Genomic DNA, 27,794 nt, shown 5'->3' with positions numbered 1-27,794 from the left:
CTTGTAGATTTGTTTTGTCTTATATATATTTATAATTAAGTGGACAAAAAAATTATTTGAGTGATAAAATAATAAATTCAAGTTTATTCTCACAATTAATCTCGTACAGGTATACGTTGTTTCTTAATCCTAATTAATTGAGATTACAATGGTATAAAGAATCGTAAAAATGTATATAATTATTTTTTTTTTATATCTATATTTATTTAATTATATATATTTTTATATAAATATATAAATACTTGTTTATATATTTATATACTCATATATATAGATTTATTTATTATTAATATTTATATTTATATATATATATATATATTTATATATATTTATTATTTATAATGACGCCAGCTCGCCGGAGAAGCGAATCCTTTTTTCGTTCGGTCCTCCGTGCGAGCCGCAATTTGAGCTTTGAGTTGCGCGCTTTTATTTTTATTTATTTTTCATTTATTCCTTTTTTTTTTTTTTTTTATTTCATACTTTTTTTTAGCTACTTTGGAATGTTTTAGTGGAGCCACGATATATGCTAGTAAATAAGTTCCGGACTTCAAAAGTCTTACAGTAATAAAATAAGTGATTAATTATAGTACGTTATTAATTAAAGTTAATAATTAAATGAGTAAAAAAAATGTAAGACTCTCAAGGTGCATAAAAAAACATAATCACAAACTAGCGCATACCGTGGCTCGTTATTTTAAATTCCAATAAGATAACAAAAAAATAACAAAAAAATTTGAATTTACGCGCCAACCAGACCCGACCATGATCTGGCATTTAACTGCCGCCATTTTGTCGGCGGACTAAAGTTTGATATAAAATTAATTACAAATCGATGTTTAAGCATAAAAATGATTAATTATTCATCACAATTCATTAACATGAATCGTAATTACATTTTAAAATAATTAATTAATTAATTTATTTGAAATTTCGGCTTATCGTATTTTAGTTTCTTCATTTATTAGTATTTTTAATAAAACACTGGCGAGAAGGCACAATTTTTAGTATATTTAATTAATTAGCCTTCGAAGATCGTAATTAGAAAAATTTAAGATCATTGCCGTCATTTATCGTCGTTTTGGCACCACGATCGCCTCTCACCTAATCGCTGTCTTTATTATTATTTTTTTTCGTATTTCTTCCCTTACTTATTATTACCATAATCATAATAATAATATTTATTATTATTAATATGTATATATATAATATATATATATAAAGTAAATGTTTACATTTTGGCCACTCAGTTTATGATACCGTCGGTGCACGATACTGTCTGTGTTTCGCGACGATATTGTGATATTGAGAATTAGTTATTAATAATTAATCAATTAATTTCTTTTTTTCGCTCGGATTCACTTTTATACAACACTCAATTCACACACGATAATCTTCCTCTCGGTAGTTAATTTTAATTATTATTATTAATATTATTTATTTATTTTTTTTCATTAATTATATTGGATTAATTATCGAACTTGAGCTGATGAATTAGCTCATCTTCGTCGTCTCTTGGCAGTGGAAGTTGCGATCATTCTTCTGATCATTGGTTCTGGAGTGCAGTTTTTCGGATTACATTCCATGTTTCCGTCACTTCCGCAACTGTAAAATAATTATATAATTAATTAATTAATTGCTTGTTAGTTGGAATTAATGGTGGTAAGAGTTGGAAACAAAAAGATGTCAACTTACGTGCAGTGGAGGCAAGGTCCGGATGAGGATCTGATGACATCACCGACGCGATACGCCTGTCCTTTGATTAAACATCCGCTTCGTTTGGCTGCACCCTTGTAAGCATGTGGTGAGAAATGAGGCGGCAGAGTTGTTGTTGTTGTTGTTGTGGTCGTTGTGATGTTGAGGGAAGTCGCCATGGAGACGTGGCACTCGTATCGCGGACAACAGAAGCCGCTGATGGGCTCCTCGTGGCAGCCGGGTATTGGAGGTGGACAGCTCTGCTGAAGACAGATTATGTCGCTGCGGAAGCAGAAGCAGAAGTCACATGGATCGTCTCGTGGTATTTGTTGGGCTGAGACGTAGACTTTGCCACCGTAACGACAGGTTCCGGGTCCGTAGACTGCTTGGTCGTCTTCGTCGTAGTCTTCTTCGTCGGGGTTGAGATAGCTTCCGGCGTTGACTGGGAAGTGAGGATTGTCTTCGCCGGTTACGGTTTGGTCGGGATACTCGGGAGATTGGGGCGCTAGTGTACTGGAAGACGAGTGATCTGGTTCTGGGCTTGGGGTATACCTGCTGGGTTCTGTTGTGTGATGTTGGAGAACGTCGTGTTCGATCGGACCGACAGTTTGTTGATCAACGGTTTCGGGTTGACCTGGGAGATACGACTCAACAGGAATGTGTTGTTGGGGAATTTCTTCTTCAGTTTCTTGACCAGTTGGTATTTGGCCAATTAAATCTGGTTTGTGTTCTTCTGGTTTTTCTTCATGTTGTTCGACTGGTATTTGTTCTTCTGGTTTAACTTCAGATTCTTTTTCTATTGGTTTATCTTCATGTCCTTCTACAGGTTTTTCTTCTTCGGGTTTAATCTCAGGTTGTTCTTCAGGTTTACTTTCAGGCTTCTCATCTTCTGGTTGTTCTGCAGGTTTTTCTTCTTCAGGTTTAACTGCAGGTTGCTCTGCAGGCCTTTCTTCTTCAGGTTCAACTGCAGGTCGCTCTGCAGGCTTGTCTTCAGGTTTCACTGCAGGTTGATCTGTAGGTTTTTCTTCTTCAGGTTGCTCTGTCGGCTTTTCTTCAGGTTTGACTACAGGTTGCTCTGTCGGCTTTTCTTCTTCAGACTCACTTTCGGGTTTCTTATCTTCAGGTTTTTCTTCTTCGGGTTTCTCTTCTTCAGGTTTGACTGCAGGTTGTTCAACGGGTGTTCCTTCTTCAGGCTTAGATTCAGATTCTTCCGTAGGTTTTTCATCTTCTGGCTTGACTTCAGGTTCTTCTACCGGTTTCTCATCGTCAGGCCTGACTGCAGGTTCTTCTACAGGTTTCTCATCGTCAGGCTTGACTTCAGGTGTTTCTTCCTCAGGCTTGACTTCAGGTTTTACTTCGGGTTGCTCTGCAAGTTTATCTTCCGTAGGTTGTTCTTCTGGTTTAAGTTCTGGTTGTTCTTCAGGTTTTAGTTCTGGTTGTTCTTCAGGTTTATTTTCATCCGGCTTAGTTTGAGATTCTTCTTCAGGTTTTTCTTCTGGCTTAACTCCAGGTTGTTCCATTATGTTAACTTCAGGTTCTACAGGCTTTCCTTCTTCAGGTTTGTCTAATTTAGTCTGATCTACTGGAGTTTCTTCAAGACCCGCAGAAATCGTCGTCGCTTCAGCTTTTTCGTCTGGTCTCTTTTCAGAAGACTCAGTACTAATTTCAGGAACTGCTTCAGTGGAAGCTTCAGAAGAAATTGACGTAGTTTCCGTATCTGGAGCACTAGTGACAGCTACCGAAGGTGTTGATTCCGATGCATCAACTGGACTTTCAGGTTCTTTTGTCGTCACACTTTCAATCGGTTTCTCTTCAGGCTTGACTTCTGGCTTTTCTTCTTCCAAAATCTCAGTAGAAGATGCAGGCTCTTCAGCAGCTACAGTTTCCGTCACAGCTGGAACAGTTGGTGACAAATCAACACTACTCATTGTAGTTTCTTTCTCTTCATCTTTCAACACAGAAGCCGTAGTCTGTTCCATTACTTGAGTAACTTCTTTCTCAGCTTCTGGAGTTTCTGATCCAATCTTCGTGTCTATCGTAACTTCTTTCTCGCCCTCTTCAGCTGAAGGTTCAGTTGGTTTCGCTTCTTCAGTTTCTTCTTCCGGAATCGCCGTTTTATTAATTGCCACGGGCACACTCAAATCACCTTCAGTAATTTCTGGTAAAGATTCCGTGCTCGAGCTCTCGGTTACTGCGTCCGTCGTCTGAGATTTATCTGAAGATTGTTCAGGTGTCGATGATTCAGGACTTTCTGTCGAGGCATCCGTTGCTTCAGGTTTCTTAGCTTCTTCTTGAGGTTCTTCTGACGTTACAATAACTGGAACTTCTTGATCGACCGCTGGCTTTTCTTCACTTTTCGGTGTCGTAGCATCAGCAGATGACGTAGATACCGTGTCTTCGGGTATTTCTTCACTGACTGCTGGTGCGTCAGTCTTCTCAGTAGGAACTGCTTCCTCAGCGGGTTTTTCAGTTGATCCTGATGATTCATCTTGTGCTGCTTCAGTAGTGTCAATAGCTTCTGGTGATGTTACTTCATTAGTTTGATCAGTAGAAGCTTTGGGCAACTCTGTTGAAGCATCAATTAATGGTTCCGTGGACTCTGAACCTTGTGAAGTTTCTTTGACACTTTCTGTACTAGATGACTCTTCAGAAGTTTCTTTGACACTTTCTGTACTAGATGGCTCTTCAGAAGTTTCTTTGACACTTTCTGTACTAGATGGCTCTTCAGAAGTTTCTTTGACACTTTCTGTACTAGATGGCTCTTCAGAAGTTTCTTTGACACTTTCTGTACTAGATGGCTCTTCAGATGTTTCTTTGACACTTTCTGTACTAGATGGCTCTTCAGAAGTTTCTTTGACACTTTCTGTACTAGATGGCTCTTCAGAAGTTTCTTTGACACTTTCTGTACTAGATGGCTCTTCAGAAGTTTCTTTGACGCTTTCTGTACTCGATGGCTCTTCAGAAGTTTCTTTGACGCTTTCTGTACTCGATGGCTCTTCAGAAGTTGGTGCTTCAGTTTGGGGAGATTCTGGCTGTTCAGGTTCTGAAGTTTTTTCCGTTTGAGTTTCAACTGAAACGGTAGATGGCACTTCCTCTACGGTGGAATCTTTGTGTTCGTCTTCCGCCAATGGCATTGCAGTGGTTTCTGCTTGAACTGACGGAGAAGTTTGATCTTGAGCTTTGATTTCAGGAGTTTCAGTTGACTCTGCAGGAGCAGATGTTTCACTTGGAACAGCTGATTCAGTTGTTTTCTCTTGTTCTTCTGGACTAGCTTCAGTTGACTGGCCTTCTTGTTCTGGTACTGACTCTGAAGAAGTGATTATAGAAGACTCAGTACTTGTTGGCTCCTTGGTTTCCACAGACTCTGGTGTAGAATCCTCATGAACAGTTGGAGTTTCAGTGATTTCTTCTTCAGCTGGAGCTTCGGTTACTTTTTCTGCTGGCGTTTCTGGGGCAGCTGTTGATTTATCAGCTGGTTCACTTGTCGTTTGATCTGATTCACTGGCCGCTGTAGTGGCTTCAGCACTTGGGACTTCATTTGAAATCTCTTTCGATGCTTCAGTAGGTGACACGACTTCTTCTGGAGTTACTTCACTAGCTGCAGTTGTTTGTGTAGACTCAGATGGTTGAGTTGTCTCTTGAACTGGACTCTCTGTCGATTCAGCGGCATTAGTAATCGCACTAGATTCTTCAGCTGGAGATGTTTCTGGCTTAGTGGTGATTTCATCAGATTTTTCATCAGTTGGATGCGTCACTGACTCTGTTACTTGTTCTTGATCTACGGAAGGTAATTCTGTTGAAGGCTCGCTATCTATTGCAGGTAATTTTGTTGAAGGTTGGCTATCTATTGCAGGTGATTCTGTTGAAGGCTGACTATCTATGGCTGGTAGTTCTGTTGAAGGTTGACTATCTATGGCGGGTAGTTCTGTTGAAGGCTGACTATCAATTGCAGGTGATTCTGTTGACGGTTGGCTGTCAATAGCAGGACTACTTGGTTCTTCATGGATAGTTGTAGCTTGTGTTGAAGCTGGTTCTTCAGACTGAGTATTAATCATCGTGGTTTTCGTCGGCTCTTCTGGAGCACTAGTTGGCGCTTGCTCAGTAGGAATTGAAGTAACGGTTGGCTCTTTTCCTTCATCTCCTTTTTCAGTTTCTGCTCCTTCACTTTCCTTTTCTACGCCTTCATCTTTTTCTGCTGTTGGAGGTTCAGTCGCTGCTACAGTTACTAGTTCCTCAGGAGCTTTTGTAACTTCTCCTTCTTCTTTCACACGAGTATCAATAGACTCAGTAGTCTGTGCCTCTGTTGGTGATACAGGAGCAATCTCAGGTTCTTCAGTACTTTCTTTTACAAGAACTGGAGGCTTTTCATCGCCACTGGGTTCTATTGGTTTAGCGGTTTCAGCCGGAACTTGAGCATCTTCGACATTCACAGCAACAGATTCTTCATCAGTTGTAGCTTGAGCTGTTGTACTAGATTGTTCAGGTACTGAAGCTGGAGTAGCTTCTTGCTCAGGTTTCGTTTCTTCAGAAGCTTCGGTCTGACTTTCTGGAGCATGAGGACTTGTTGACTCAGTCTTGGTATCTTGTTCTTGGTAAACTGGAGTATGATCTTCGGACATCTGATTGTCAACTTGAAGTGTTTCCGTTGAAGCTTCATTAGTACAAGAGTACATTGGACAGCAAGCATTTTCTGGAGTATGAACAGGCATGCAGTTGGACATATGGCTCGGTGGAGGAGAACATTGAACCAAATCACACTGAACGATACTGCTGACACATCGGCAACCCAATTGGCAAGGATTGACTGGTGGGATTGCTGAGTTATTCGAAAATGTTTGTCCGTCAACGAGACAACTGCCTTCACCAGGAATTCCAGGAGGACCAGAGTCTTCGGTCGTTGATTTTTCTGGTACTTCTGTCGATTCACTACTTTCTGGATGGCTTTCAGTACTCGGTTCGCTAACGGCCACAGGAACTATCGTAGGACTGCTTTCTTCGATGGCAGGAGGAGCTTCTGTTGGTTCGTGAGCTGGGGCTGTTTCTTTTTCAGTCGAAGTTGAAGTTGGAGCCTCTGTTGGTTCTTCTGTCACTCGGACAGTCACAGGAATAGGCTCTTCGTGTTTATCATCACTAGTTTGAGTAGATTGCTCTTCAGCAGTAGGTTCAGTGACAGCTTCAGGAGCTTGCGTTGGTTCTACATCTGATGGAGATGATTCAACAGGTTTTTCTGATTCTTCAGTTGGTTTTTGATCTTCAGACTGACTTGTTGGTGGTTCTGTTGTTGCAGGTTCTTCTACTGACTCAGGTGCTTTCGTCACTGGAGATTCTTCAGCAGGTTCAGCAACTTTTGTCACTATTGTTTCTTCTGCTGATTCCGGTGCTTTTGTTGTCATAGTTTCTGCTGATTCTGGTGCTTTTGTTGCCGTAGTTTCTGCTGATTCTGGTACTTGAGTTGCTGTTGGTTCAGCAGATTCAGGAGCTTTGGTTGCGGTGGAATCTTCGACTGATTCAGGAACTTTGGTTGCAGGTTCTTCCGTTGATTCAGGAGTTTTACTAATTGCCGGTTCTTCTGATGCTGCAGATTCAGGTTTTTCTGATGATTCAGGTGCTTTTGTTCCTGCAGGTTCTGATGATTCAGGTGCTGTAGTCGCTGCAGGTTCTGATGATTCAGGTGCTGTAGTCGCTGCCGGTTCTTCTAATGGTTCAGGAGCTTTGGTTGCCATTGGCTCCTCAGCAGGTTCAGGAGCTTTGGTTGCTGTGGATTCTTCGACTGTTTCAGGAACTTTGGTTGCAGGTTCTTCCGTAGATTCAGGAGCCATTGTAGGAACTTTAGTTGCCGTTGGTTCTTCAGCAGGTTCAGGAGCTTTGGTTGCTGCGGATTCTTCGACCGTTTCAGGAACTTTGGTTGCAAGTTCTTCCACAGATTCGGAAGTCGTAGCTGCTGGTTCTTCGACTGATTCAGGAGCATTCGTAACCACAGGTACTTCCACAGTTTCAGGAGCTTTTGTTACTAATTCTTCGATCGACTCAGGAGCTTTCGTTGCTGTTGGTTCTGAAATCTCAGCTGTCGTGGACTGTTCTCCAGATTCAGGAGCTTTTGTAGCTGCTGGTTCTTCTGCTGATTCAGAAGTTTCAGTAACCGCCGGAATTTCTGGCGATGCAGAAGCTTCTGTAACTTTAGTACTTTCTTCAGACGCTGGAGCTACAGTTTGTTCTTTTTCACCTTCCTCAGGTTTACTTTCTGGAGCTTCAGTTTTTTCTTCTCCTTCAGTCGTTTCTTCAGCACTTGGTTGTTTTTCAGTCACAGCTGTTGATGTGACTTCTTGTTCAGTACTTTGTTCACCAGATTTTTCAGTTACTGCTGGAGTTTGTTCTTCAGCTGAAGGTTCCGTTGGTTTTAACTCAGCTTCCGTAGTCTTTTCATCAGCTTCCGAAGGCAATTCGGGTTTTTCAGTTGACTCAGAAATTTCTGGTTTTATCGTACCCTCACTAGCTTCTTGTGATGGCGTCGATGATTCTTCCTTTGGACTAGATGTTTCGACTGACGGAGTACTGGACTCTTGAACTGGAGTTTCAGAAGCTTCTGGAGATTCTTTCGTTACAATTGGAATCTCAGTTTTTTCTTCAGCAGCCGGCTTTGTAACTTCTTCCTGAGCAGTAACTGGGACTTCAGTTTGCTGGCCTTCATCACCTTCTTGAGCTTTTTCTCCCGTAGGCTTCTCAGTCATTTCTTCTGATGCAGTTACTTCAGTAGCTTGTTCTTCAGTCGGAGGTTCCGTCGACGATGGCTCTTTCACACTGGGTACTTCCGTTTGTTGCTCAACTTCACTGTCATTCGACGTAGCAGCTTCAGTAATTGCATCTGATGGTTCCGTAGAAGCTGGCAATTCCGTTGGCTTAAATTCATCTGATGGTTCCTCACCTTTTTCTTCAGTCAATGGTTTTTCTGCTTCTTTCTCCGTACTTTCAATACCAGGCTCCTGAGTAGTTGGAGTGGCCATTTCTTCCGGTTTTTCTTCACCAGCAGGTTCTTGAGTTGGTTCTTCCGAAGGAATGACAGCAGCAGTAATTGATTCCTCGGTATCCGGCTTGACTTCTTTCTCAGTCACTGAAACTGGCGATTGTTCAGTAGCTGAAGTAACTTGGTCCCCAGAATCACTTGAAGATTCATCAGAAGGTCGAGTCTGACTCTCTACCGCTGGAATCTCTGGTTTTTCAGTAGCTTCTTCTTCAGTCTTCTCCGTTGGCATCTCAGCTCCGGTTCCTTCTTCAGGTTTCTGCGTTGGCTCTTCTACTGGCAAACCAGCAGTCGATTGTTCTTCGCTTGCACTAGTGCTGACTTCAGATTTTTCCGTAACCGGTTGCAAAGTAGTGAATTCTTCCATCGAAACTTCAGAACTATTTTCTTGTTCTTCCTCCGAAGAGGTCTCCTGTGGTTTCTCTCCCTTAGATGGCACTTCAGAACTCGTTTCCTCAGAACTCTGTTCTCCACTGACCTCTAGACCTTTCGTTGGTGGCTCTTCGTCCGGTTTCTCTTCAGCAGATGAAACAGTAGACATTTCTTCTGGTTTTTCTTCTACTATCGTCTCAGGAGTGCTATGTTCGCTGTCTTCTGGTTTCTTCTCAGCTTCAGAGCTCTCAGTAACTGGAACAGATTCCTCTTTAGGTGTTTCATGAGTCTCGCCACTCGTCGATGTTTCAACTGGAGCAGCTTCCGTCGAGTGATCCATTGAAGATTCTGGTTTGTCAGTAATTAGACTATCACCCGGTTGAGTGGCCAGAGACCCTTCTAAACCACCAGGGCTCTCAGTTATCTGTACACTAGAGTCTTCCGTTACAGCGTCCTTATCTTCAGCTTTGGTGACAGGTCTACGTGTCGAAACATCAATACCAGGAGGCCCTTGAGTTGGAATTTCAGTTTTATCTAGATCGCTATGTTCCGTGGGACTAAAGGCTTGATGAGAGTCTTCAGAAGTTGACGTCTGTTCATCAGCGGCAGTTGTAGGAAGAGATTCTTCAGGTTTTTCTTCAGATTGCGTCACCTCAGTAACTTCAAGTGACCCCTCTGTCGTCGCTTCCTCAGGTTTAGCCTCCGATTCCGTAACTGACATCTGATCCGGTTCCTCATCTGGTGTTTTTGTTTCTTCAGTTAATTTAATAGCTGCCTCGGTCGTTTCCACAGGCTTCGGTTCTTCGACTTTGGGTATCTCATTATCCTCACCAATTTTCGTAATTACAGTTTCAGTCGGTTCAATTATTTCTTCTTCGGTCGTTTCTTTAGGCAGCGGCGTAGTAACGTCAGCTGGCTTTTCGTCTTCGGTAATTGGCATAATTGTAGTGTCCTGAGCAGGTTTGATCTCTGAAGATTCATCGGTAGGTATTTGATCCTCGCTGCGTGCTGGTACGCCAGTCAAAGCTTTCTCTGTAGTCGAACCCATAAATCCATCTTCAGCAGTGGTACTTTGTTCTTCAACTTTTTCACCTTCATGTCCAATCTCCGGTAATTCCGTCGGCTTACCGTCTTGAGTAATTTCCGTAACTTCATCTGCATGTGTAATAGCGTCCATCGGTTTCTCAGTCGCATCATTTTCAGCCTTAGGTGTTTCTTTAGGCACCTCATTACTTTCCGGGAACTCTGAAGACTGCTTAGTAGATGATTCCATTACCGTTGATAAATTATCATCCGTAACCCCTTGGTGAACTTTATCATCTTCCGGGATATCGTTATTCGCTCCCGGGAATTTTTCTTTTTCTTGTGTCTGCTGATCATCAACCGGTAAAGTAGCTTGCGTGGCGACTATTGAGTTCTCATCGAGTTCCGAAGTCTGCTGGGCTTCTTCTGTTCCTGGTTCATCTTCTGCAAAAAATAAAACACCGGCATTAACTCCCGTAAGAAATAACATCCGACAAAAAACAATTGAATATTCAACTAAATCATTGACCGCAAATATTTATATCGCCGTAAAATGTTTCAAACACGGCAATAAAAAGTAATGGATGACAATAATATTATTTCCTACTCGCAGTGCTTTGAGTAACTCAATATATACGTATATATATATATATATATATATATATATATATATATATATATATATATTTAGAGTACATTAGATAAATGGATTGCACCGGATTGTAATGGATTTATCATCTTTATTATTAGAGTGTGTGGTAAATTGTGAGTAGCCAACAACAAATTGATTTTCTTACCGCACTCGTACGTGGTCGGGCAACACTGGCCTTCCGGTGGCGGCAGCGCAGTACAATTCTTCCCGTGCATCTTCATGGGAGTACCACAGTCCTGTACAACACAGGCAATATCACGATGGAAACAGTAGCAATGCTGGCAAGGCTGCTTTGAATAAATAAGCTGTCCGTCTTGATAATATTTTCCCTCGTGATAACATTGCGGTGAGTCAGTACCTGCCGGTGCTGGGGTTGTCGTCATAATTAACCCAGTAGTTGGTTCCACTGTTGTCAACAAATTATCCTCGTAGTCTGTAACATTAGAAATTTGATAATTTGAAGCAATTAAAAAAAAAAAAACAGTTGGTATTAAGAAGAAGAAATGAATAATTACCGCAATTGTATTTGACCGGACAGCATATTCCTGGATGATAAACAGGTTTGCAACCAACAACTTTAAGTGTGCATTCCTGCATAAGACACGTCGTGCGATTTCGTATGCAGTAACAGAGCTCGCATGGATTGTGGGGATTTCCTGGCATTTGGGCGCCATCGGCATAAAATTTACTGTCGACAGTGCACCCATAATTATCGCGAAAACCAATTCCGGTTTCTGATTGCTGATCGATTTCAGATGTCGGCGCGCTTGTCGTCGATGTCAATAAATGTACAGGTACTTCTGGACAAGTTATTACCGGACAGCATTGATCAGCTCGTTTCTCGACTTTACAATTCTGGCCGATGGCTTTCGTGAATGGGCAGACCCGGAGATAACACATGAGCATTCGATTGTGACACGTACAATTCAAACATGGCTCGTTGGTCATTATTCTCTCCCCTTCATCGTAGTATTGAAAATTGTAGTAACACCCTGTGGTACCTACACATTTCATTTATAAATAAATATCCATCTCCATCCGTCCGTCCAATTTAATTACTCTCTATTCCCATTCCCATTCCCACTGATACTTACTTCCGTACTCCGCAACTTGTGTGGATTCATCATCGTGTACCGGGGCTGCAAAAGAATGAATGCTTTGTGAAAAAAGTTATCAAGACAAGTGGATGTTTTATTAATATCTCATATAAAGGATCACCGTCTGGCACTCTTATCATTGCGCGCAATTACTCAGCATTTTTTAAAATGACAGGATGAAGAAAAATAGTCAGGGGCCGCGCTAAATAAAACAATACGGATAGGGACTGCTCTCGTCAGTAAAAGCTCTCCGAGTAATAACTCATTTTAAAACAAAGCGTCATATCTGAATTTAAATTATAAAAACACTTTGTTGGTGTCTAAATATATGAGTGGCAGATATAAATTTCCCACGCGTGATTTGACTAAATTACAGGGACGATATGGAAAAAGATTTTCCGAGAACCTTGGGTCAGGATTGATCGATCAGCGTATTTATATGTGCGTATAATCGATAAATAAGGTTTAGATGCGTGTCTCGTCTTAAGAATTCCATAGTAAGCTAATGCGTGTAGTGGCATACGTCTTGTGTCTGGATATGTCTGTACATTAGACATTAACGTCGTTTAAGTGAACAACGACCGTGAATTATTATTTGAAAAAAAAAGCAAAAAAGTAACATGGTAATTTCATAGAGATAAAATATACTATTGACTGTTGGGTAGAGACGATAGACGGGCAATAAAATAAAAAGAAAGTTTGCTTGCGAATTGCAAATACACTTAAGTTATTTCCGACTAATCGAATTGTACGGAATGTAAGAGATGAATGGACAACTTATTGTTTATTTCTTCCTTTCTATTTAGATTTTTTTTATGTCGCACTTTGATTGTTCTGCAGAGGAGAATAAAATACCGCGTGCTTACTCTACGTCTTTTCTTTTTCACTCTGTCTCCATCATCCCTGTCCCTGTCCCTGTCTCTGCGAGTTTCTGTTCCTGTCTTTGTCTCTATTTATGTCTGAATGTCTTTGTTGCTGTCTATGACTGAGGTCCATCACGTATAACGACACTTGGCACGTACGACGTATTATTACACGTTTAACGCGTTATGAACACCGAAGATAATTACCATTTTATTAATCATGATTTATTGTGCAATCAAATCAATTATAGTCTACCTATATATGCTATTACAAATTATTAATAAATAATCTGTCTATTTAAAAACGTTTATTGAGTATTTTAATCTCATTGCTACTGTTCATTTTTTTTTTTAATTTTCAAAAATTTAGGATACACAAAAAAAATTTTTTTGGCGCGAAAAATTTTTACTCGGTTCAAAAAATTTTTTTTCAGTGTTACTTTTTATTAAAAGTTATTACGTACCTAGGGTGGAATTTAGGATTTTAGAACCCGCGAAAAATTTGAATTTCAAATCTTAGATTAATCGAAGGTTCAATTTTCAATTAAAATTTACTTATAAAAAATAAAAATAAAGTAGTGATGAAAATTAAACTTTAAAATGAAAAAGTGTATTAGCTAATAGATCGATCGTTATTGAATAGAATCGATTGTAAAAAATAGTATAAAACAATTGGATTACGGTATTTACGAGTTACGCGTGACGACGTTTGATCCTCTGAATAAATAGCTAAGGATCGACCGACTATATAACGGATCGGTTGTTGACCCAATAAAAAAAATATTTTTTTAAAAGCTGTAAAAAACGCGTAGAAGAAGAAATATAAGTTTACGTTAAGATTTTTGGAATGGCCTTACTCATTCAGTTAGTTTTTTTTTTTAAATTTTTTACGACTCACTCTTCTGCGTAATGGTAATGATAGTGGTAATAAATATCATTTTTATTAAGGAACGGTTATCGGTAAGAAAAGTTTATTAAATTTAACGCGCCAATTAATTTAGTGCGTTATCTTGGGAATTATTGTGAGGCCCCAGACTCTTATCCAGTGAACCCGGAAACCCGAGGATGCAATCGAATTCTTTGGGCACATTACGTCCGAGACCGGTTGTAATTTTAATCGTTACCTGTTTTGTTCTTTTTTTTAAGAATAAGTATTTTTAAATTTAAATAATTATTTTAATTAATGTCTCGTATTTTATAACGGATGTGCGGATGTATCGATATTTAAATATTCGGATATAAAATATATAATTTAAGGATTTTTTAATAGGGGTCAGGTCAAATTTTTTTAAATTTACTACATGAGGCAAAATGGGCCGCCTAAAAAAATTCAAAAAATTTATTTTTTAATTTAAATAAAATTTAAAAATTTTTAATGACCCATTTTACCCCAAATTTTGCTTTCTCATATTTTACAAAAAAATTTCAAATTAAAAATTTCAAAGTAATTTTCTTATTAATAAAATTTTAACTGGCCATCTTGCCTCAGTTTCTTGGAAATTTTAAACCCCAGCTTCAAAGTAAAAAAAAAAAAAGAATCAAACAAGTTTGTAATGCAATTTATAGAATAACTGTTTACAATTTCGTTTGACCTCGCGAAATTATTCTCACGAATAATTAATTCACTTGTACATGTAAGCATCCATGTATCTATCCCCATCTTTCTGTGTATATATATATATATATAAATACGTATGTATAGATAGTGGAATATAACGAAAAAATAAAAAAAAAGTGTGACTTATATAATATGTCAAAGGAGATGTTGATCTTGGTTCTCTCGCGAATTACTGGAGATGTTACTAGTACTATCGCTTAATCCGTGTCACGCTGACGTTGCACCCACACGGGTCCGTTACATCGGAGTCTCTCTGACCGTGACTGACCTCAGCAAGTAGCCTGCAGAAACAGAATCAACACACATACGAGAGAATAAAACACCGCGTATACGGGGCATCGTTGCTGAATAGATCTGCTCTTACATACATCCATACATCCATACATACATCCATACCTACATACATCTATACATATCTATATATGTATAATGATGTACAAAGGTAACAATATGGCCTCTTTTCAATGTTCTCACGGCCCTGATCGGCTCCACTATCTAATCAGCTGATTAAGCTCCGATAACTTTGCACACTGGGTCAACATTTGGCTTATTTATTAACTTGCCTTCGGAAAACAATAAAACCCGATCGATATAAACATGAAAAGTAGTATTAAAAATGTTCATGGAGCTAAATAAGTATCTTATGTAGCTCTAGGTCCTTAACCTTGGCGAAGAAAACCGGCTGGACTTTTACGGAAGTTACAGCTCGAGTATACTAAACTCAAAGCTTCTCCGTTGGCTGTTGGCCGTTGCCGTTGGCTGTTGGCTACCGCTTAGTTGGTTTGCTTATAACCTATGTATGTACCGAGGTATAAAGACAAGAAGGAGTTCCGCGGGAGGAGTCGCGGGATGGGTCTCCAGTCCTTTGGATGACCCATACAACTTACTAGTAAGGAACTGATGCTGTTTTGTAGCTTGGCTGTGTGCCCGCATTGCCGACCAATAAAAGACCCAGAGAAGATGAAGAGAGAATAATGCTTGGACTGAGCACCCATTATCCCGCTAACGCAGCCTGGACCACCAGTTTACACCCATTGGTTAACTCTAAGACTAGTGCTGGTGCTAATGCCAGTGCTCGCATCAGCGTCAGCAGATATGGGATTCAGGAAGCTCTTATTGCCAGATACTGAGCAATTGCACGCAACCGTCAGGTTACTGCCGACAAAACAATATTTTTCATCCCAGCCTTTATTTCACTTATTTACTTACCGGAGTCTATTGAATGGGATATAATTATCAGGAGCCACAGAATTAATCCGGGCCGGTAGCGCCCGGCATTCTCCCACATCATCCTGAAAAAATAATAATTATTATTATCGGGTTATTAATTTAAATGATTATTATGTTTTAACACGAGGTTTATATTTTATTATTTATAAATAATCTTTGACAGTCACGGTCCGAGATAAATATTTAAAGTTCTAAAGTGTATAAGGGGTAATCATATTCCGCGTTCCACGGTAATGGTCAACGAGTGGTACGCTCCAGCCTCCAGGCTACTAACGGCACACTCGCACTTGTGTGCCATCAAAACCTCTCTTACACGCATTATTCATACACATATATATACATACACATATACATATATATATAAATAAATAAAAATTTTTTAAGTTACTCGGAAGGTTTTTTTTTTAAATTAAAAAATTCTGGGGGCTGAAAGGAATTAAAGATCAACAATGCGCTTGTGCATTTTAACGTGTAGGTACTAATTGATTGGCAAGTCCCTCGAAGGTATTAAGTACACAAGTAGTTCGTTAATTCCCAGTGGGTTTTCATGTTGACGAGTCGGCTCTAATTGATTCGCGACATCCTAACTGTTCCTTAGGGTTTTTTTTTATTTATTGGAAATGTCAGGATTAGTGATGCGAAATCTGTCATTTTTATGTTCAGTCAGATCATGAGAAAGTCGCTAATTGACGTCAAAAAAGATATTTTATAAAATATTTTCCTGGGCAATTTAAAAAATTTTTTATTTAGCGCGGGAACTGGATTTAAATTCAAAAATTATTGATAGTAAATTTTCAGCGGCTAAATTGTCAGAGAATTTATCTGCTTTGCATCACTAATCATGAGTAATTAATTAAGTTGAATAATTATAAATTGATAGGCGTGCGAAAGTAATTATGATAATTAGCGGAAGGGAAAAAGTGAATTGAAGCTTCCGTGTAAAATTTATTTAACTTGTGGATTTATTTAAGTGTAAGTGTAAGTGGATATATGAGCGAATGTGAGATGGAATATAGGAAATATGTAATGTAAAAAAAATATGAGAATGTATACGAAGTGGTTTTGTGGGCGGTCGAAATATGCGAAGAGGCGGTTGCTAATATTTAAATATTTTTATTATTTTAAATTCTCGAGGGCTCCGATTACTGAATAGTAAATACATTTTTTTATTGTTATTATTTTTTAATATTTTTCTTTGGTTTTTACGGATGCTTGAGAGCTTGAGAGGGAGAGAGTAGAGGGTGCTCGAGCAACAGGTCGCGGTTAAATGTAATGCAAAAGCCGAGCTATTTATAGAATCGCGTGTACAATCGCGGTGGATGTTACGCGATAGGATGAGGAAAAAAGTTATCTTGAGTGTATGCTTTAATAAAACGGAAAGGATCGTGTGTATGTTGCATTTGCAGAAAAAAAATTTTACCGTTAATTTATTTTTATATGAGGAAATTATTTTAAGACTTATATATAATTCATCTGAGAACTTTATGCAGATTTACTAATTATCTTGTGATCAAGTTCAGACTTTTTTTATGGCCTCGCTTCGGTTTTTTTTTTATTTTTCATAGCTTAAGTGCTGAATTATTTTATCATTAAGAATCACTAATTTTTTTTATCTCCGTAAATTTATAACCAGTAAAATAAAAATGCACTCACAGATCTGCATTTATTAAGAAAACTTTTAGTAAAATTTAAAAAATTCAATTTTCGCGCTCAAGAAAATTTAAAATTGGTTTATTTGAAAAATGAGCCTTTTTATACAATTTTCATTTTTCATTTAAATTTGCTAACTTTTTTTTGGAATCCATTTTTTTTAAATTCAAATTTCAAAATTTTGTTCAAACTCAAAATTTATAACCCGGACAAAAAATTGGGAATTTGTTTATTTGAAAATTGAGAGTTTTCTCTAAAATTTTGAATTTTCCATGAACGGAAATTTCGTAAAATGCAATTTTCTGAAAATTTTTTTTTTAAATATTAATTTTCCATAAATCGCCTTTTTTGAGAAAAAAAAAAGAATGAATGTAAATGTCCTCGATGATTTTATCATTCGGAAAATGATGTCATCTTTATCTAGACGATCAATTAAATCTTAACACATTAATGCGCTTTGTCAAAAGCTCCTGACGTACATGAACACAACTATGTATGCATTACACATAAATATCTTGATACACGTATATATTTTACCGAGATTTATCGTTTAATGTTTGATATAAAAAAAAAAAATATTAACCGTGTAACTTTAATGTAGACGATGATCTTGAGCGTGAATATTCACGCAACGTTCCATCTCATTCAAACAAATTACGTAAGTCTCATCCATGACTTACTTACACTCTCATAATCAACGTATTTATCTACAACACTTAATCTTTTCACTCCTCCATAAGCATTACATATTATATACACACATATAACATGTACATATTTTCTCATACTAGCATTACTAATTTTCCACTATTGTTTTTTTTCCTTTTTAATTCATCCAACAATTCGTGATTAAAATCTGTTTTTTTTTTAATCCGAACTGAGTAACTATTTCTAAAATTAATTTCCTTTATGAAATAATTTTTTTAAAATTACAAATTCCATAAAAAAATTTTTTTTTAACTTTTAAATTTCATAACTTGAAAACTAATAAAAATAAAAAAGTGGGCTGACGTTTATCAGAAAGATCAGACTTTTTTCTATGAATTCTATTTCCCAAATTATTTTTTTAAAAAACTTTTCATTCATGTTCTGATATTTTAAATATAAATTAATTTTTTAAAAAAGAAGTCTACTAAAATTTGTTTAAAAATTAATAATGCGCGGCAATTCTGAAAAAAAAAAAAAAAAAAATATAAACTATTAAAGCCGACTTGTTTTTGTAAAAAAAAAAAAAAAAAAAAAAGTGGATTATGATTCCGTGGGTGCAAAAGTAAATTTTCATTTAAATAGCATTTAGTATGGTCAGTATTGAATAAATTATAGAAATTGAAAGTAAAAAAAGGCATGAAAGAAATAAGTTAAGAAAAAGGGAAAAAAATGTAAATATATAAGAGATGATATTTAACACGGTCCATAACTCTCACAGCGGATGTAATCCGTTATGTAAAGCAGGTGCGGCTCTCAATAATTATCATCCTCCAAACACCGAAGCTAACGGTGATACTTCTCTCTCATTGTTTAATAAACCCCCATCATCTTATTCACACGTATAATTAAATATAATAACAATAACTAAAATTATCCACATTGTTATTCGCTCATTTAAATTTAAAACTCGCAAAATCACACAATTAAAAATCAGAAGTGATTACGGATTTCATTTAACTCCAAATTCACTTCGTCACTCGGTTCCGGAGTTTAAAAAAAAATTGCTCTGCACACAGAGTAAATACGGAGTTTATTTTTCCAGGCCGGAGTTTAAATTTAAAATAAAATCCCTTCGGAGTTTACTCCAAGGAAATTAAATAAAAAAAATAATCACCCGCCTCGCATTTACTCCGAATTTAATCTGCTTTCATTCCAAAATTTTTTACAGTCCACCTTTGAATTATTAAAAAATTACTGGGTATAAATTAATCCCCAATCCGAAAATATTTACTCGGCATAATAAATTTAAATAACCTGTTAAAAACCCCGCCGTCAATATTCAAAATATTTTTATGTTTTTCACTAAACGACTATTTAAATTTTAAATTCACACACAAACAGATTTAATCCTATTTGCTTAGCTCCTAAAATAAACACAATAATTTAAATTAATACCAAAAAATTTAAATTATTCAAAATCCATCTATAATATTTTAGATAAAATAATTAAGACAACGGTGTTATGATTTAACGTTACGCGATTATAAATATATGAGATTTAATAAAACCGGGGTCAACGAACTTACATTAAATAATTACAGTAGATGTGTATATTGTTGTTGAATAAGTTGATGTTTTTTTAATTACCGCCCACCTGGATCTCGAGTTTAAGAGATCGAGTATGAGGTCAAGGAACGTGATTGAATGGGAATATTGCTGCTAGCTCAAGATGGTTTGTGACCGAGGGACAAGTACAGCTTGAGAAGTTGTTAGTTGTTATTGTTATTGTTAGTACTGGATGTCGATGAATCCAGGAAGCATTTGCTGATTTCACCTTACGCAGCTCTTAAGAATTGACTTTAAATATATATCTATCTATATATATGTATGTCTTATGTCTCGTGTCCAAGTGTTTGTTCAAATCTTTTTACTCTTATCCATTTAGTTCTGTAGTTAGTTTGCCATGGACTATTTACAGTACAGTCCCGGTGATCGCAATGCCCGGAAAGAAAACTGGTCCGTAACTCCGTGAAGACTACCCGTCTCTAGACACGTAGACACGCTGTCAGGACAAACGGACCGTTGTCTTTACTATGTAAGAGTGTTTTTCCCTTTCTGAATCATATATATCTTACTTTACTTTTTTTTTTCCTTAATCAACATTTCTTCCATTTATTTGCGGTAAATTTTACACGAAACTTTTTTTTTTTCACCTTAAAAAATTTTTCCATAATGTCTTTATTAATTTTTAACATCCGAAATTAATTATAAAAAAAAAAGTCTGAGACCCGAACCGCAGACTTTGCATGCGGCTTTAAACTCTAAGCAAACATAATTTTTTTAAAGATTATTAATATTAATTATTATCTGGACTTTAAATCTTGAATTTTTAGATTCTATTCAAAGGCAGGTAATTAATTATGAAAAAAAAAAAAAAAAAACAAATGTTTATAGAGAAAAACCTTGAGCGGGATTCGAACTGTGAATCTTGTGCATAATGAACTTTTTCATGAGGTAAAAAAAGTGAATAATTTATAATGCGTTGACGCATTTAATGAGATAAAAAAGATAAAAGATAGGCGACACGGTGGAATCGTAAGTCGTTGAAAGGCATGTCGAATATGACCGGACCATAAGAGGCAGAGTTAACCTCGCACCTCGGGCATGTTCGATCTCGCCCTTAGCTCGACTCGTTCTTCCTCCACAGTAGTCGCAGTGGCAATAATAATAAAAGTACCGAGTTAAATAAACAATTGCGCACGTATTTACAATCAGATGGTGAGTGGTGAAGAAGGTGGAGGACATTGCAGTCCAGTGGGTGGCTTTTGCCCATGGCCCCTGCATCCGGTTCATCCACATTATTTTTCACTCACCTCGTTCCTCTCTTTTATTTCTTCTCACCCGCGATTTCTTCTTACTCGTTCTATTTATACCCATACAAATGGATATCCACCTTACTTTTGCCGTACACGAGAGTTTAACCAAGAGAATATAACTAAGAGAGATTTTCTTCCTCCACCTGGACCAGGGGGACATGCTTCTGGACCAACGTGTGGCGAGTCCCGCACGACCGACATTCTTATTCTTTGGTAGTTCTCAACTCTCAACACAGTACTCACTACAACAGTAGCACTTGTTTCTTTGCTACAGACCTTTTATCGCGATTACTATATACCGGTCACGCAAACTATTGCCCAGCCAATGCAATACACCTACCGATTCTCACTGATCGTTTTGTTCACTGTCCTCATTATCGCACTACACATATACATTACCAATGTAATGTTATGTGTTCTAAAGTTCCTAGTATATTTACTACTCAGTTCGCTAACCTCGAAAATGCTATCTCTGTTAAAACTCTTTCATTACTCAGAACCGATAATAATAATCACAATACTCTGCTCTATTTTTAAATTATTTCGGAAATTTTATTTTATTGCTTAAGCAAATCCTGCTGTAAGATGGACGTCGGGTCTCAATTAATACCGAAATTAGTCAATTGTTTGCCACTTGGACCGAAAGGTCCTGGGTTCGATTCCCGGGCGGGGTTTTTATTTAAAAATTTTTTAAAAAATAAATTTTGAATAAAAAATTTTGAATAATTATTTTTACGAATGACAAAATAAAATTATTTGTATAGGTGATAAAAAATTGTACTTTTATAGAAAACGAGTACAAGTGGAGAAAAAAAAGGTGCGGTGGTTTTGTTGGAGCAGATGATCCTTAATAAATGACGGTAGGAAACGATAAACGCGTATAGAGTACAGTATCTTGTCGTGGTACGGCTGTGGAAGAAGATATAGTTGGCTGTGTTGGAATAGGAGGTAAAGGAGTAAGAAGGATTCCTTGTTGGAATAATTCATGAGTCTTTTCGCTCGGCATACACTCGATTCCACGATATATATTCCAGATCGATCTAAATCGAGGTAAAAGTACTTGGCGTAAAGTACCATGGTCATGTCACCATCCATCGGCATGTTTTTATCATCACCGTTCCAATATATTGTCATCCCTTATAAAGTTTAATCGTTCCACTTAAATAAAATTATTAGTTTATACTAGACTTTAAAGTTTCAGCTGAGAGTTATCTCATTGGTTTTCGAGTTTAATGACGTGTTCGTAGAAGACATTAAATAGATATACTGAGCATTCGAGCTGCTTAGAGGTTTAGGGTGTCTCACTTGGATGAACATAATAGCGGTTATAATCTTCCTGATTTATTTTTAATTGTCCGCGTGCGAATGTGCACAGCTAAGCTACTTGCTAATTTTATTCATTATCTTCATTTTAGTTATGGAGTTTGTTTGTTTATATATTTATTTATGTACTGAAACGTTCATTTTTTTTTTTTTTTTTTTTTTTTTTTTTTATTAAAGAAATTTATTCGAAAAAAATTATATTTCAATTTTTCATAAAAAAGTTTTAAAATTTTAAATATCTGAAAAATGAAAATTAAAAAAAAAATTCTTTGAAAAAATACGAGCCCATTTTTTTATTTTAATTAATTTTAAAATTTCAAATTTTTTTTTTTTTAAATTTCGGAAAAAAAATGAATGTGCAAAATACCCCAGTAAAAAAAAAATGATTTATTAATTTAAAAAGTTTAAAAATAAACTAAACTGCCGAGAGAAATTTATAAAAAATGTAAAAATATATTAAAGTGAAGTAACAATTAATTATATTCTCAGTGTTACAGAGATTTAATTGCTGTAATAATAATAATCGGATCATCTTACTAGTATAATGAGTGAGCCACGAATAAATCTGATCTTTTTACACCTCAGTGCCGTTATGCAGTGAGAAAAAATGTTTTTACACGGTGTAATGATTTATTAATGATTTATATTATAATTATTGTTCAGAATTCGAGTAATTGGGGATTAATTAAGACAATATTATTTGTGGAAAAAATAAATAAATAAATTAGGAATATGATGATGTCTTTCGGAAGTTGACTAGTACAAATGTGACGAGCTATATCAACTAATTACCGGTCGTGTAATATAATTAACCGTTTAGAAGGTACAACAAGTCGATCGTGGAGCTTTACCGTTACTAGACAACCCACGGAAGACTTCTCTTGCCCGGAGATTAATCTCACGATAAAATTACTACCCCGCGTTGTACTTTTATTAAAAAATCTTTTATCCATCACAGTGTGGAGTTTGAATTTTTATTCCCGCAATTTTTTGCACAACTTCTACTTAACATTTATCCATTAATTTTACCCACTAGTTATTTCAATCGATTTTAAATTTTTATCTTGTTTATTACCAATGCAATTCAATATTTTGTAATTACTCGTCGCCAGACTGTAACATCCTCTCGTTACTTTGCTCCTGGTTAAAACTACTCATAAATATTTTAGACCAGGAATGTCGTTGTGCATAAATTATCTCCGTACAACTCTGTAATATTTTCTTCAACAAATCTACCGGGTGTCTTTATTTATCTACTAATAAACAAACCTCACTTATCGCAAAAAAATCGTTTTTATTTAATTACTCATTAATTATTTATCTTATTATTATTTTTAATTATATTGTTTACTATAAATCCTAGCATTTTAAATTATAATTTTATTGCCTTTTAATGGATAATTTTTTTTAGTTCATGGGAATTTTTAATTTTAAATTCATTTTCATTATCAATTTTTTTTTTTACATTCTATTGTTTTAAAATTAATTCAGAAATAATTTAATACAATCCAATTATAATTATTTTTCTATCAAAGATTTTTTTAAAAAAACCCGGGAAAATTTTTTTATTTGAAAATTTATTAGACAAAAAAAAAGAAATGGCGGTAAATTAATTTTAAAAATTAAATTTCCCATCGATTTATTAAAATAATTTTTCAAATTTTTTTTTTTAAAAAAGCCCGGAAAAATTTTTTTATTTGAAAATTTATTAAACAAAAAAAAAGAAATGGCGGTAAATTAATTTTAAAAATTAAATTTCCCATCGATTTATTAAAATAATTTTTCAAATTTTTATTTTTAAAAAAACCCGGGAAAATTTTTTTATTTGAAAATTTATTTTACAAAAAAAAAGAAATGGCGGTAAATTAATTTTAAAAATTAAATTTCCCATCGATTTATTAAAATAATTTTTCAAATTTTTATTTTTAAAAAAACCCGGGAAAATTTTTTTATTTGAAAATTTATTTTACAAAAAAAAAGAAATGGCGGTAAATTTAAAAAATCAAATTTCCCACCAATTAACTAAAATAATATTTTCCAAGCTCCGTAACCCAAAGTAGACTTGATAAATATATAAAATAAATAATAACAACAAAACCCTAGATATTTATTATAAAATTGACAAAGACGAGTGCATTACTCAACGAATGGTCCAGCAACCTGTTACCAGTTACCGATTATTCGGTCGTCAAGTCAGCTCGAGTCTCACGCACACCCACACACTAAAATTTATTACTCCGAGACCAAAGCCTTGTATACTATACTATATATCCATGCATATATATAATACACTTGACTCAGAGTACCATATAGCCAAAGAAAATACTCTTTATTCTCTTTACTCTTTATTCTTAACTCTCTCTTTTCTCTTGTAACAACACTCACACACTCACTCACACAATGCATGAGGATCTTTGATGCTTCAGGTTCAGGTTCAGGTCTTTGGCTCTTCGTCTACGCATTCCTCGCAACCTGCTCTCAATTACGCAATTAAATAAACTTTAATTCAGAGGCTCGCGTTCTTACCTCAGTCAAAGTTAAAAAAAAAAAAAAAAAAAAAAAAATTAATAGTAATAACGATAATAAAAAAAATAAAAAGTGCAAGGTAAACCTGTTAGGTCAAGTTCTTCGATTTTATAACAACAATTAATTGCAAATTACAAATAATATATAATAGCGCGAAAGACTTTTGTCTATAACCGAGTACATGACGATTTATGCAATTGCTTAAGAGTAATTAAACGATTGTTCGTGTTTATAAAATTATTGTTAAATAAATGTAGGACAGTGATGCAAGTATGCCAAGTTTGCGGCTAAATTGTGAATTTAAAAAATATATACATATATATGTCTCTTACGTTTAGCATCGCAATAAAAAAAAAAAAAAAAAAAAAAAAAAATGTACTATTTTATTGGCAATAATTTAAAAAGAGATCCACGTGGTTGTTAGTTGACAGTTGTGACATACATAAGGATTATATTGTTTTATGTTAATCAGTACTCTTTTTCCAAAGTCAATGAACCGAATGGCCGAATGAACTTTCAACTCTTATTACTCTTGTCAAAAAAAAATTTCAATAAATTTTCCGTAAATAAATTTAACTTTTTTTTTCCGAATTATTATTCATACTTTGATATTAAATTTTATTATTACACATGACATGTTTATGTAATTTTTTTTCGTTCGGCGGAATTTTTTTTAAAATTTAAAACGCGGGTATAAAATGGAGCAATTTTAGATTAGATCAAAAGATTATTTTTATTTTTTTACTGAAATTTATTTATTGAAAGTTAAATTTTTTTTTACTAAAAAAAAAAAAACTGGGCGGTAAATTTGAAAGTTAAGATTTTTTTTAATTTTTAAAAATTTTTATTGAAGAAATGAATTTTTAGTAAAAAAAAGTGAATTCAAAAAAATCAATTAGACGTTTTATCGGAAACAGAACTAACGCGATTATAAAAAAATAAAAAAAGTAAGAAAATGATTGGCAAATTATATTATTAAGCATAGCACGTATATCGAATTCCAACGCGTTAAACCATGTGGACGCAATTTATACATACATTTTTTTATTTTATTTCCATTTGTTTGATTTGCTTTCAACGTTAAACCCAGTAATCGACGGGCACGGCATGACCCGTTCTACACATAACGATTATACATCGGATGACTGCAAATCGATCCTATTCTCACGCATACTTTACATAATCGTTCTATTTATTCCCTCCAATCCGAGTCTCAGTCCCAGTCCCAATTCCTTGCAATCCCACCGGCGATCAATCCGTCCCCAAATTAAACAAAACCAATTAATCCTTAACTCGAATTTCTTTTAGTTTTTTCATTTAAATTCAACAAACGGAAGCAACACTAGCGGAAAGTCACTGTATCGTACTCCATTCTCAAATTTTTTTCCTTTTTATCTTTTATTCCTTCTTACACACGCACACACACTCGCACATACATACCTCCATATACATATATATATATATATACATCGCCAATAAGATTTATTCTCAAAACGTTTCTATGCGAAATTCTTGCCGAAAAAAAAAATAAAATTTCGTACGAATAACTGGTGTCAGTTGAATGACCTTATATGTAATTTTAAATACAGAATAAAATTTACTATTTTATCCGTAGAAAAAAAATTTTTGAAATTTAAAAAAGTCGAAAATTTTTTTTTGCAAAAAATAAAAATGTTTGCAATTACCAGTAAATTTTTTCTGCAGTAACTGCAACAACTATTATTATTATTATTGTTATTATTATTTAAAAGCGATGTTTCTTTATCCTTTTAAAAATAATTTTTTGCAAGCCAGCACGATTCTTACGTCCGGCGATTCTCCACGGCTATTGGGTTGGTACGGCTCGATCCAAAGATCCTTCGTCTCCTTTATTCCCTTCAGCTCTTTATTAAACCCAATCGTAACATTTTTAAAATGAAAAAAAAAAAAGTTAACAATAATAATTATAATAAATCTCATACGAACTATTAATCGCGTGACTTGCGGAACGTTAATCCATTTAGTTTTTACTTGGTCATGATTAACAAGTTTAAGGTCCCTGCCACCAGTACATTAATTATCGATATTGATAGTAATCAATACAACTAATTACATTTATAATTACCATTAGATTCAAAATATAAATATACAAATACAATCGCCGCAATTACGACGATACCATCAGTTTGAATTTTGTTTTTGCCGCCAATAATTATCGCCTTTTTAAATTTAAAAAAAAAGTACTCGTTGGTATTCACACGCCGGGTATGTCGTCGTCTACTACTACGTTATTCAGAGTCACACTACTGCCTTTTAATTGTACTTTTACGCGTGCTTATGTCTCCGTACATTTAATATTACAGGACATTGTACTTTACTCGGGTTTAATTCCCTCCGCAATAATAATTAAATTTAAAATAAAAAATCTGACACTAATCACTCACATCACTTTATTGTCACTTATCTCACAGGATGTGTGTTTAAAAATATGTTAAAAAAATCTATACTAAAATATTTATAAAAATTCTGTGGCTTACCTTAAGTAACAAGATCTTCGTCGTCAAGGTTCGTGTCGTTTACCACAAAATCCTCGTCCAATATTTAAAAATAAAAAATAGCTATAAAATATTTGAACAATAATTTATTTATTTAAATAGTCAGTCGTTAAATAAATAAATAAATTTAAAAATTCGGAGCAAGATCGTAGTGTGTGTCGTCAGAACGAGCGCCGGCGATCGAGTGAGGCTTGATCGCGGTTGAATAAAATAAAACGCCGGCGTGCGCGCGCGGGGGTAGATCTTATATCCGAGACCGATGACAGGGTGTAAACAGTGCGAGCTTTAATTAATTATTTAAATAAATATAAATTTATATGTAATGTTAATTATAATAAAAGTCTAGTAAAAAATTGTCCACAAGTCGGCAGGCGAAATAAATAATCACTTTACCCTTATGGCTAAGGGTTTATTGTCACGTCGCCACACCAAACAGAAGTCAACTACTCGTGCGCCGCCGGTTCACGGTACCTTAAATACCATCCGATACCGGCATTCCCCTCCGTACTCAGCGAGCGCTCATCCTCATCCTCGTCGTGGCTTAGACCTGATTGGCGGAAGCCAGAGAGTGCAACCGAGTACAAAAGACCGCGGAGAGCCTACGGGAGAGTGAGATGGAATTAAGCGGGCCCTCGGGCTCTGGTGCCGTGTATAGTCTTGTATATGCTTCTC

At 35.7% G+C, this 27,794-nt stretch overlaps 1 protein-coding gene across 1 annotated transcript; it reads right to left on the bottom strand.

Annotated features, from left to right (window-relative positions):
• On the bottom strand, window positions 1–27,560 carry LOC103572084 (titin). Its single transcript, XM_053737124.1, has 7 exons — window positions 27,105–27,560; window positions 15,545–15,627; window positions 11,852–11,896; window positions 11,273–11,758; window positions 10,903–11,190; window positions 1,693–10,549; window positions 1–1,602 (listed from the first exon to the last, which is right to left on the bottom strand). The coding sequence occupies exons 2-7, from the start codon at window positions 15,624–15,626 to the stop codon at window positions 1,497–1,499; spliced, it is 9,864 nt and encodes a 3,287-aa protein (XP_053593099.1). The 5' UTR covers window position 15,627; window positions 27,105–27,560; the 3' UTR covers window positions 1–1,496.
• Between the last annotated feature and the right edge of the window lie 234 nt (window positions 27,561–27,794).

This window comes from Microplitis demolitor, chromosome 2 (genome assembly GCF_026212275.2).
Source record: "Microplitis demolitor isolate Queensland-Clemson2020A chromosome 2, iyMicDemo2.1a, whole genome shotgun sequence".
In the NCBI taxonomy this organism is placed as follows: Eukaryota; Metazoa; Arthropoda; class Insecta; order Hymenoptera; family Braconidae; genus Microplitis; species Microplitis demolitor.
This window is presented reverse-complemented; position numbering and strand designations above follow the sequence as displayed.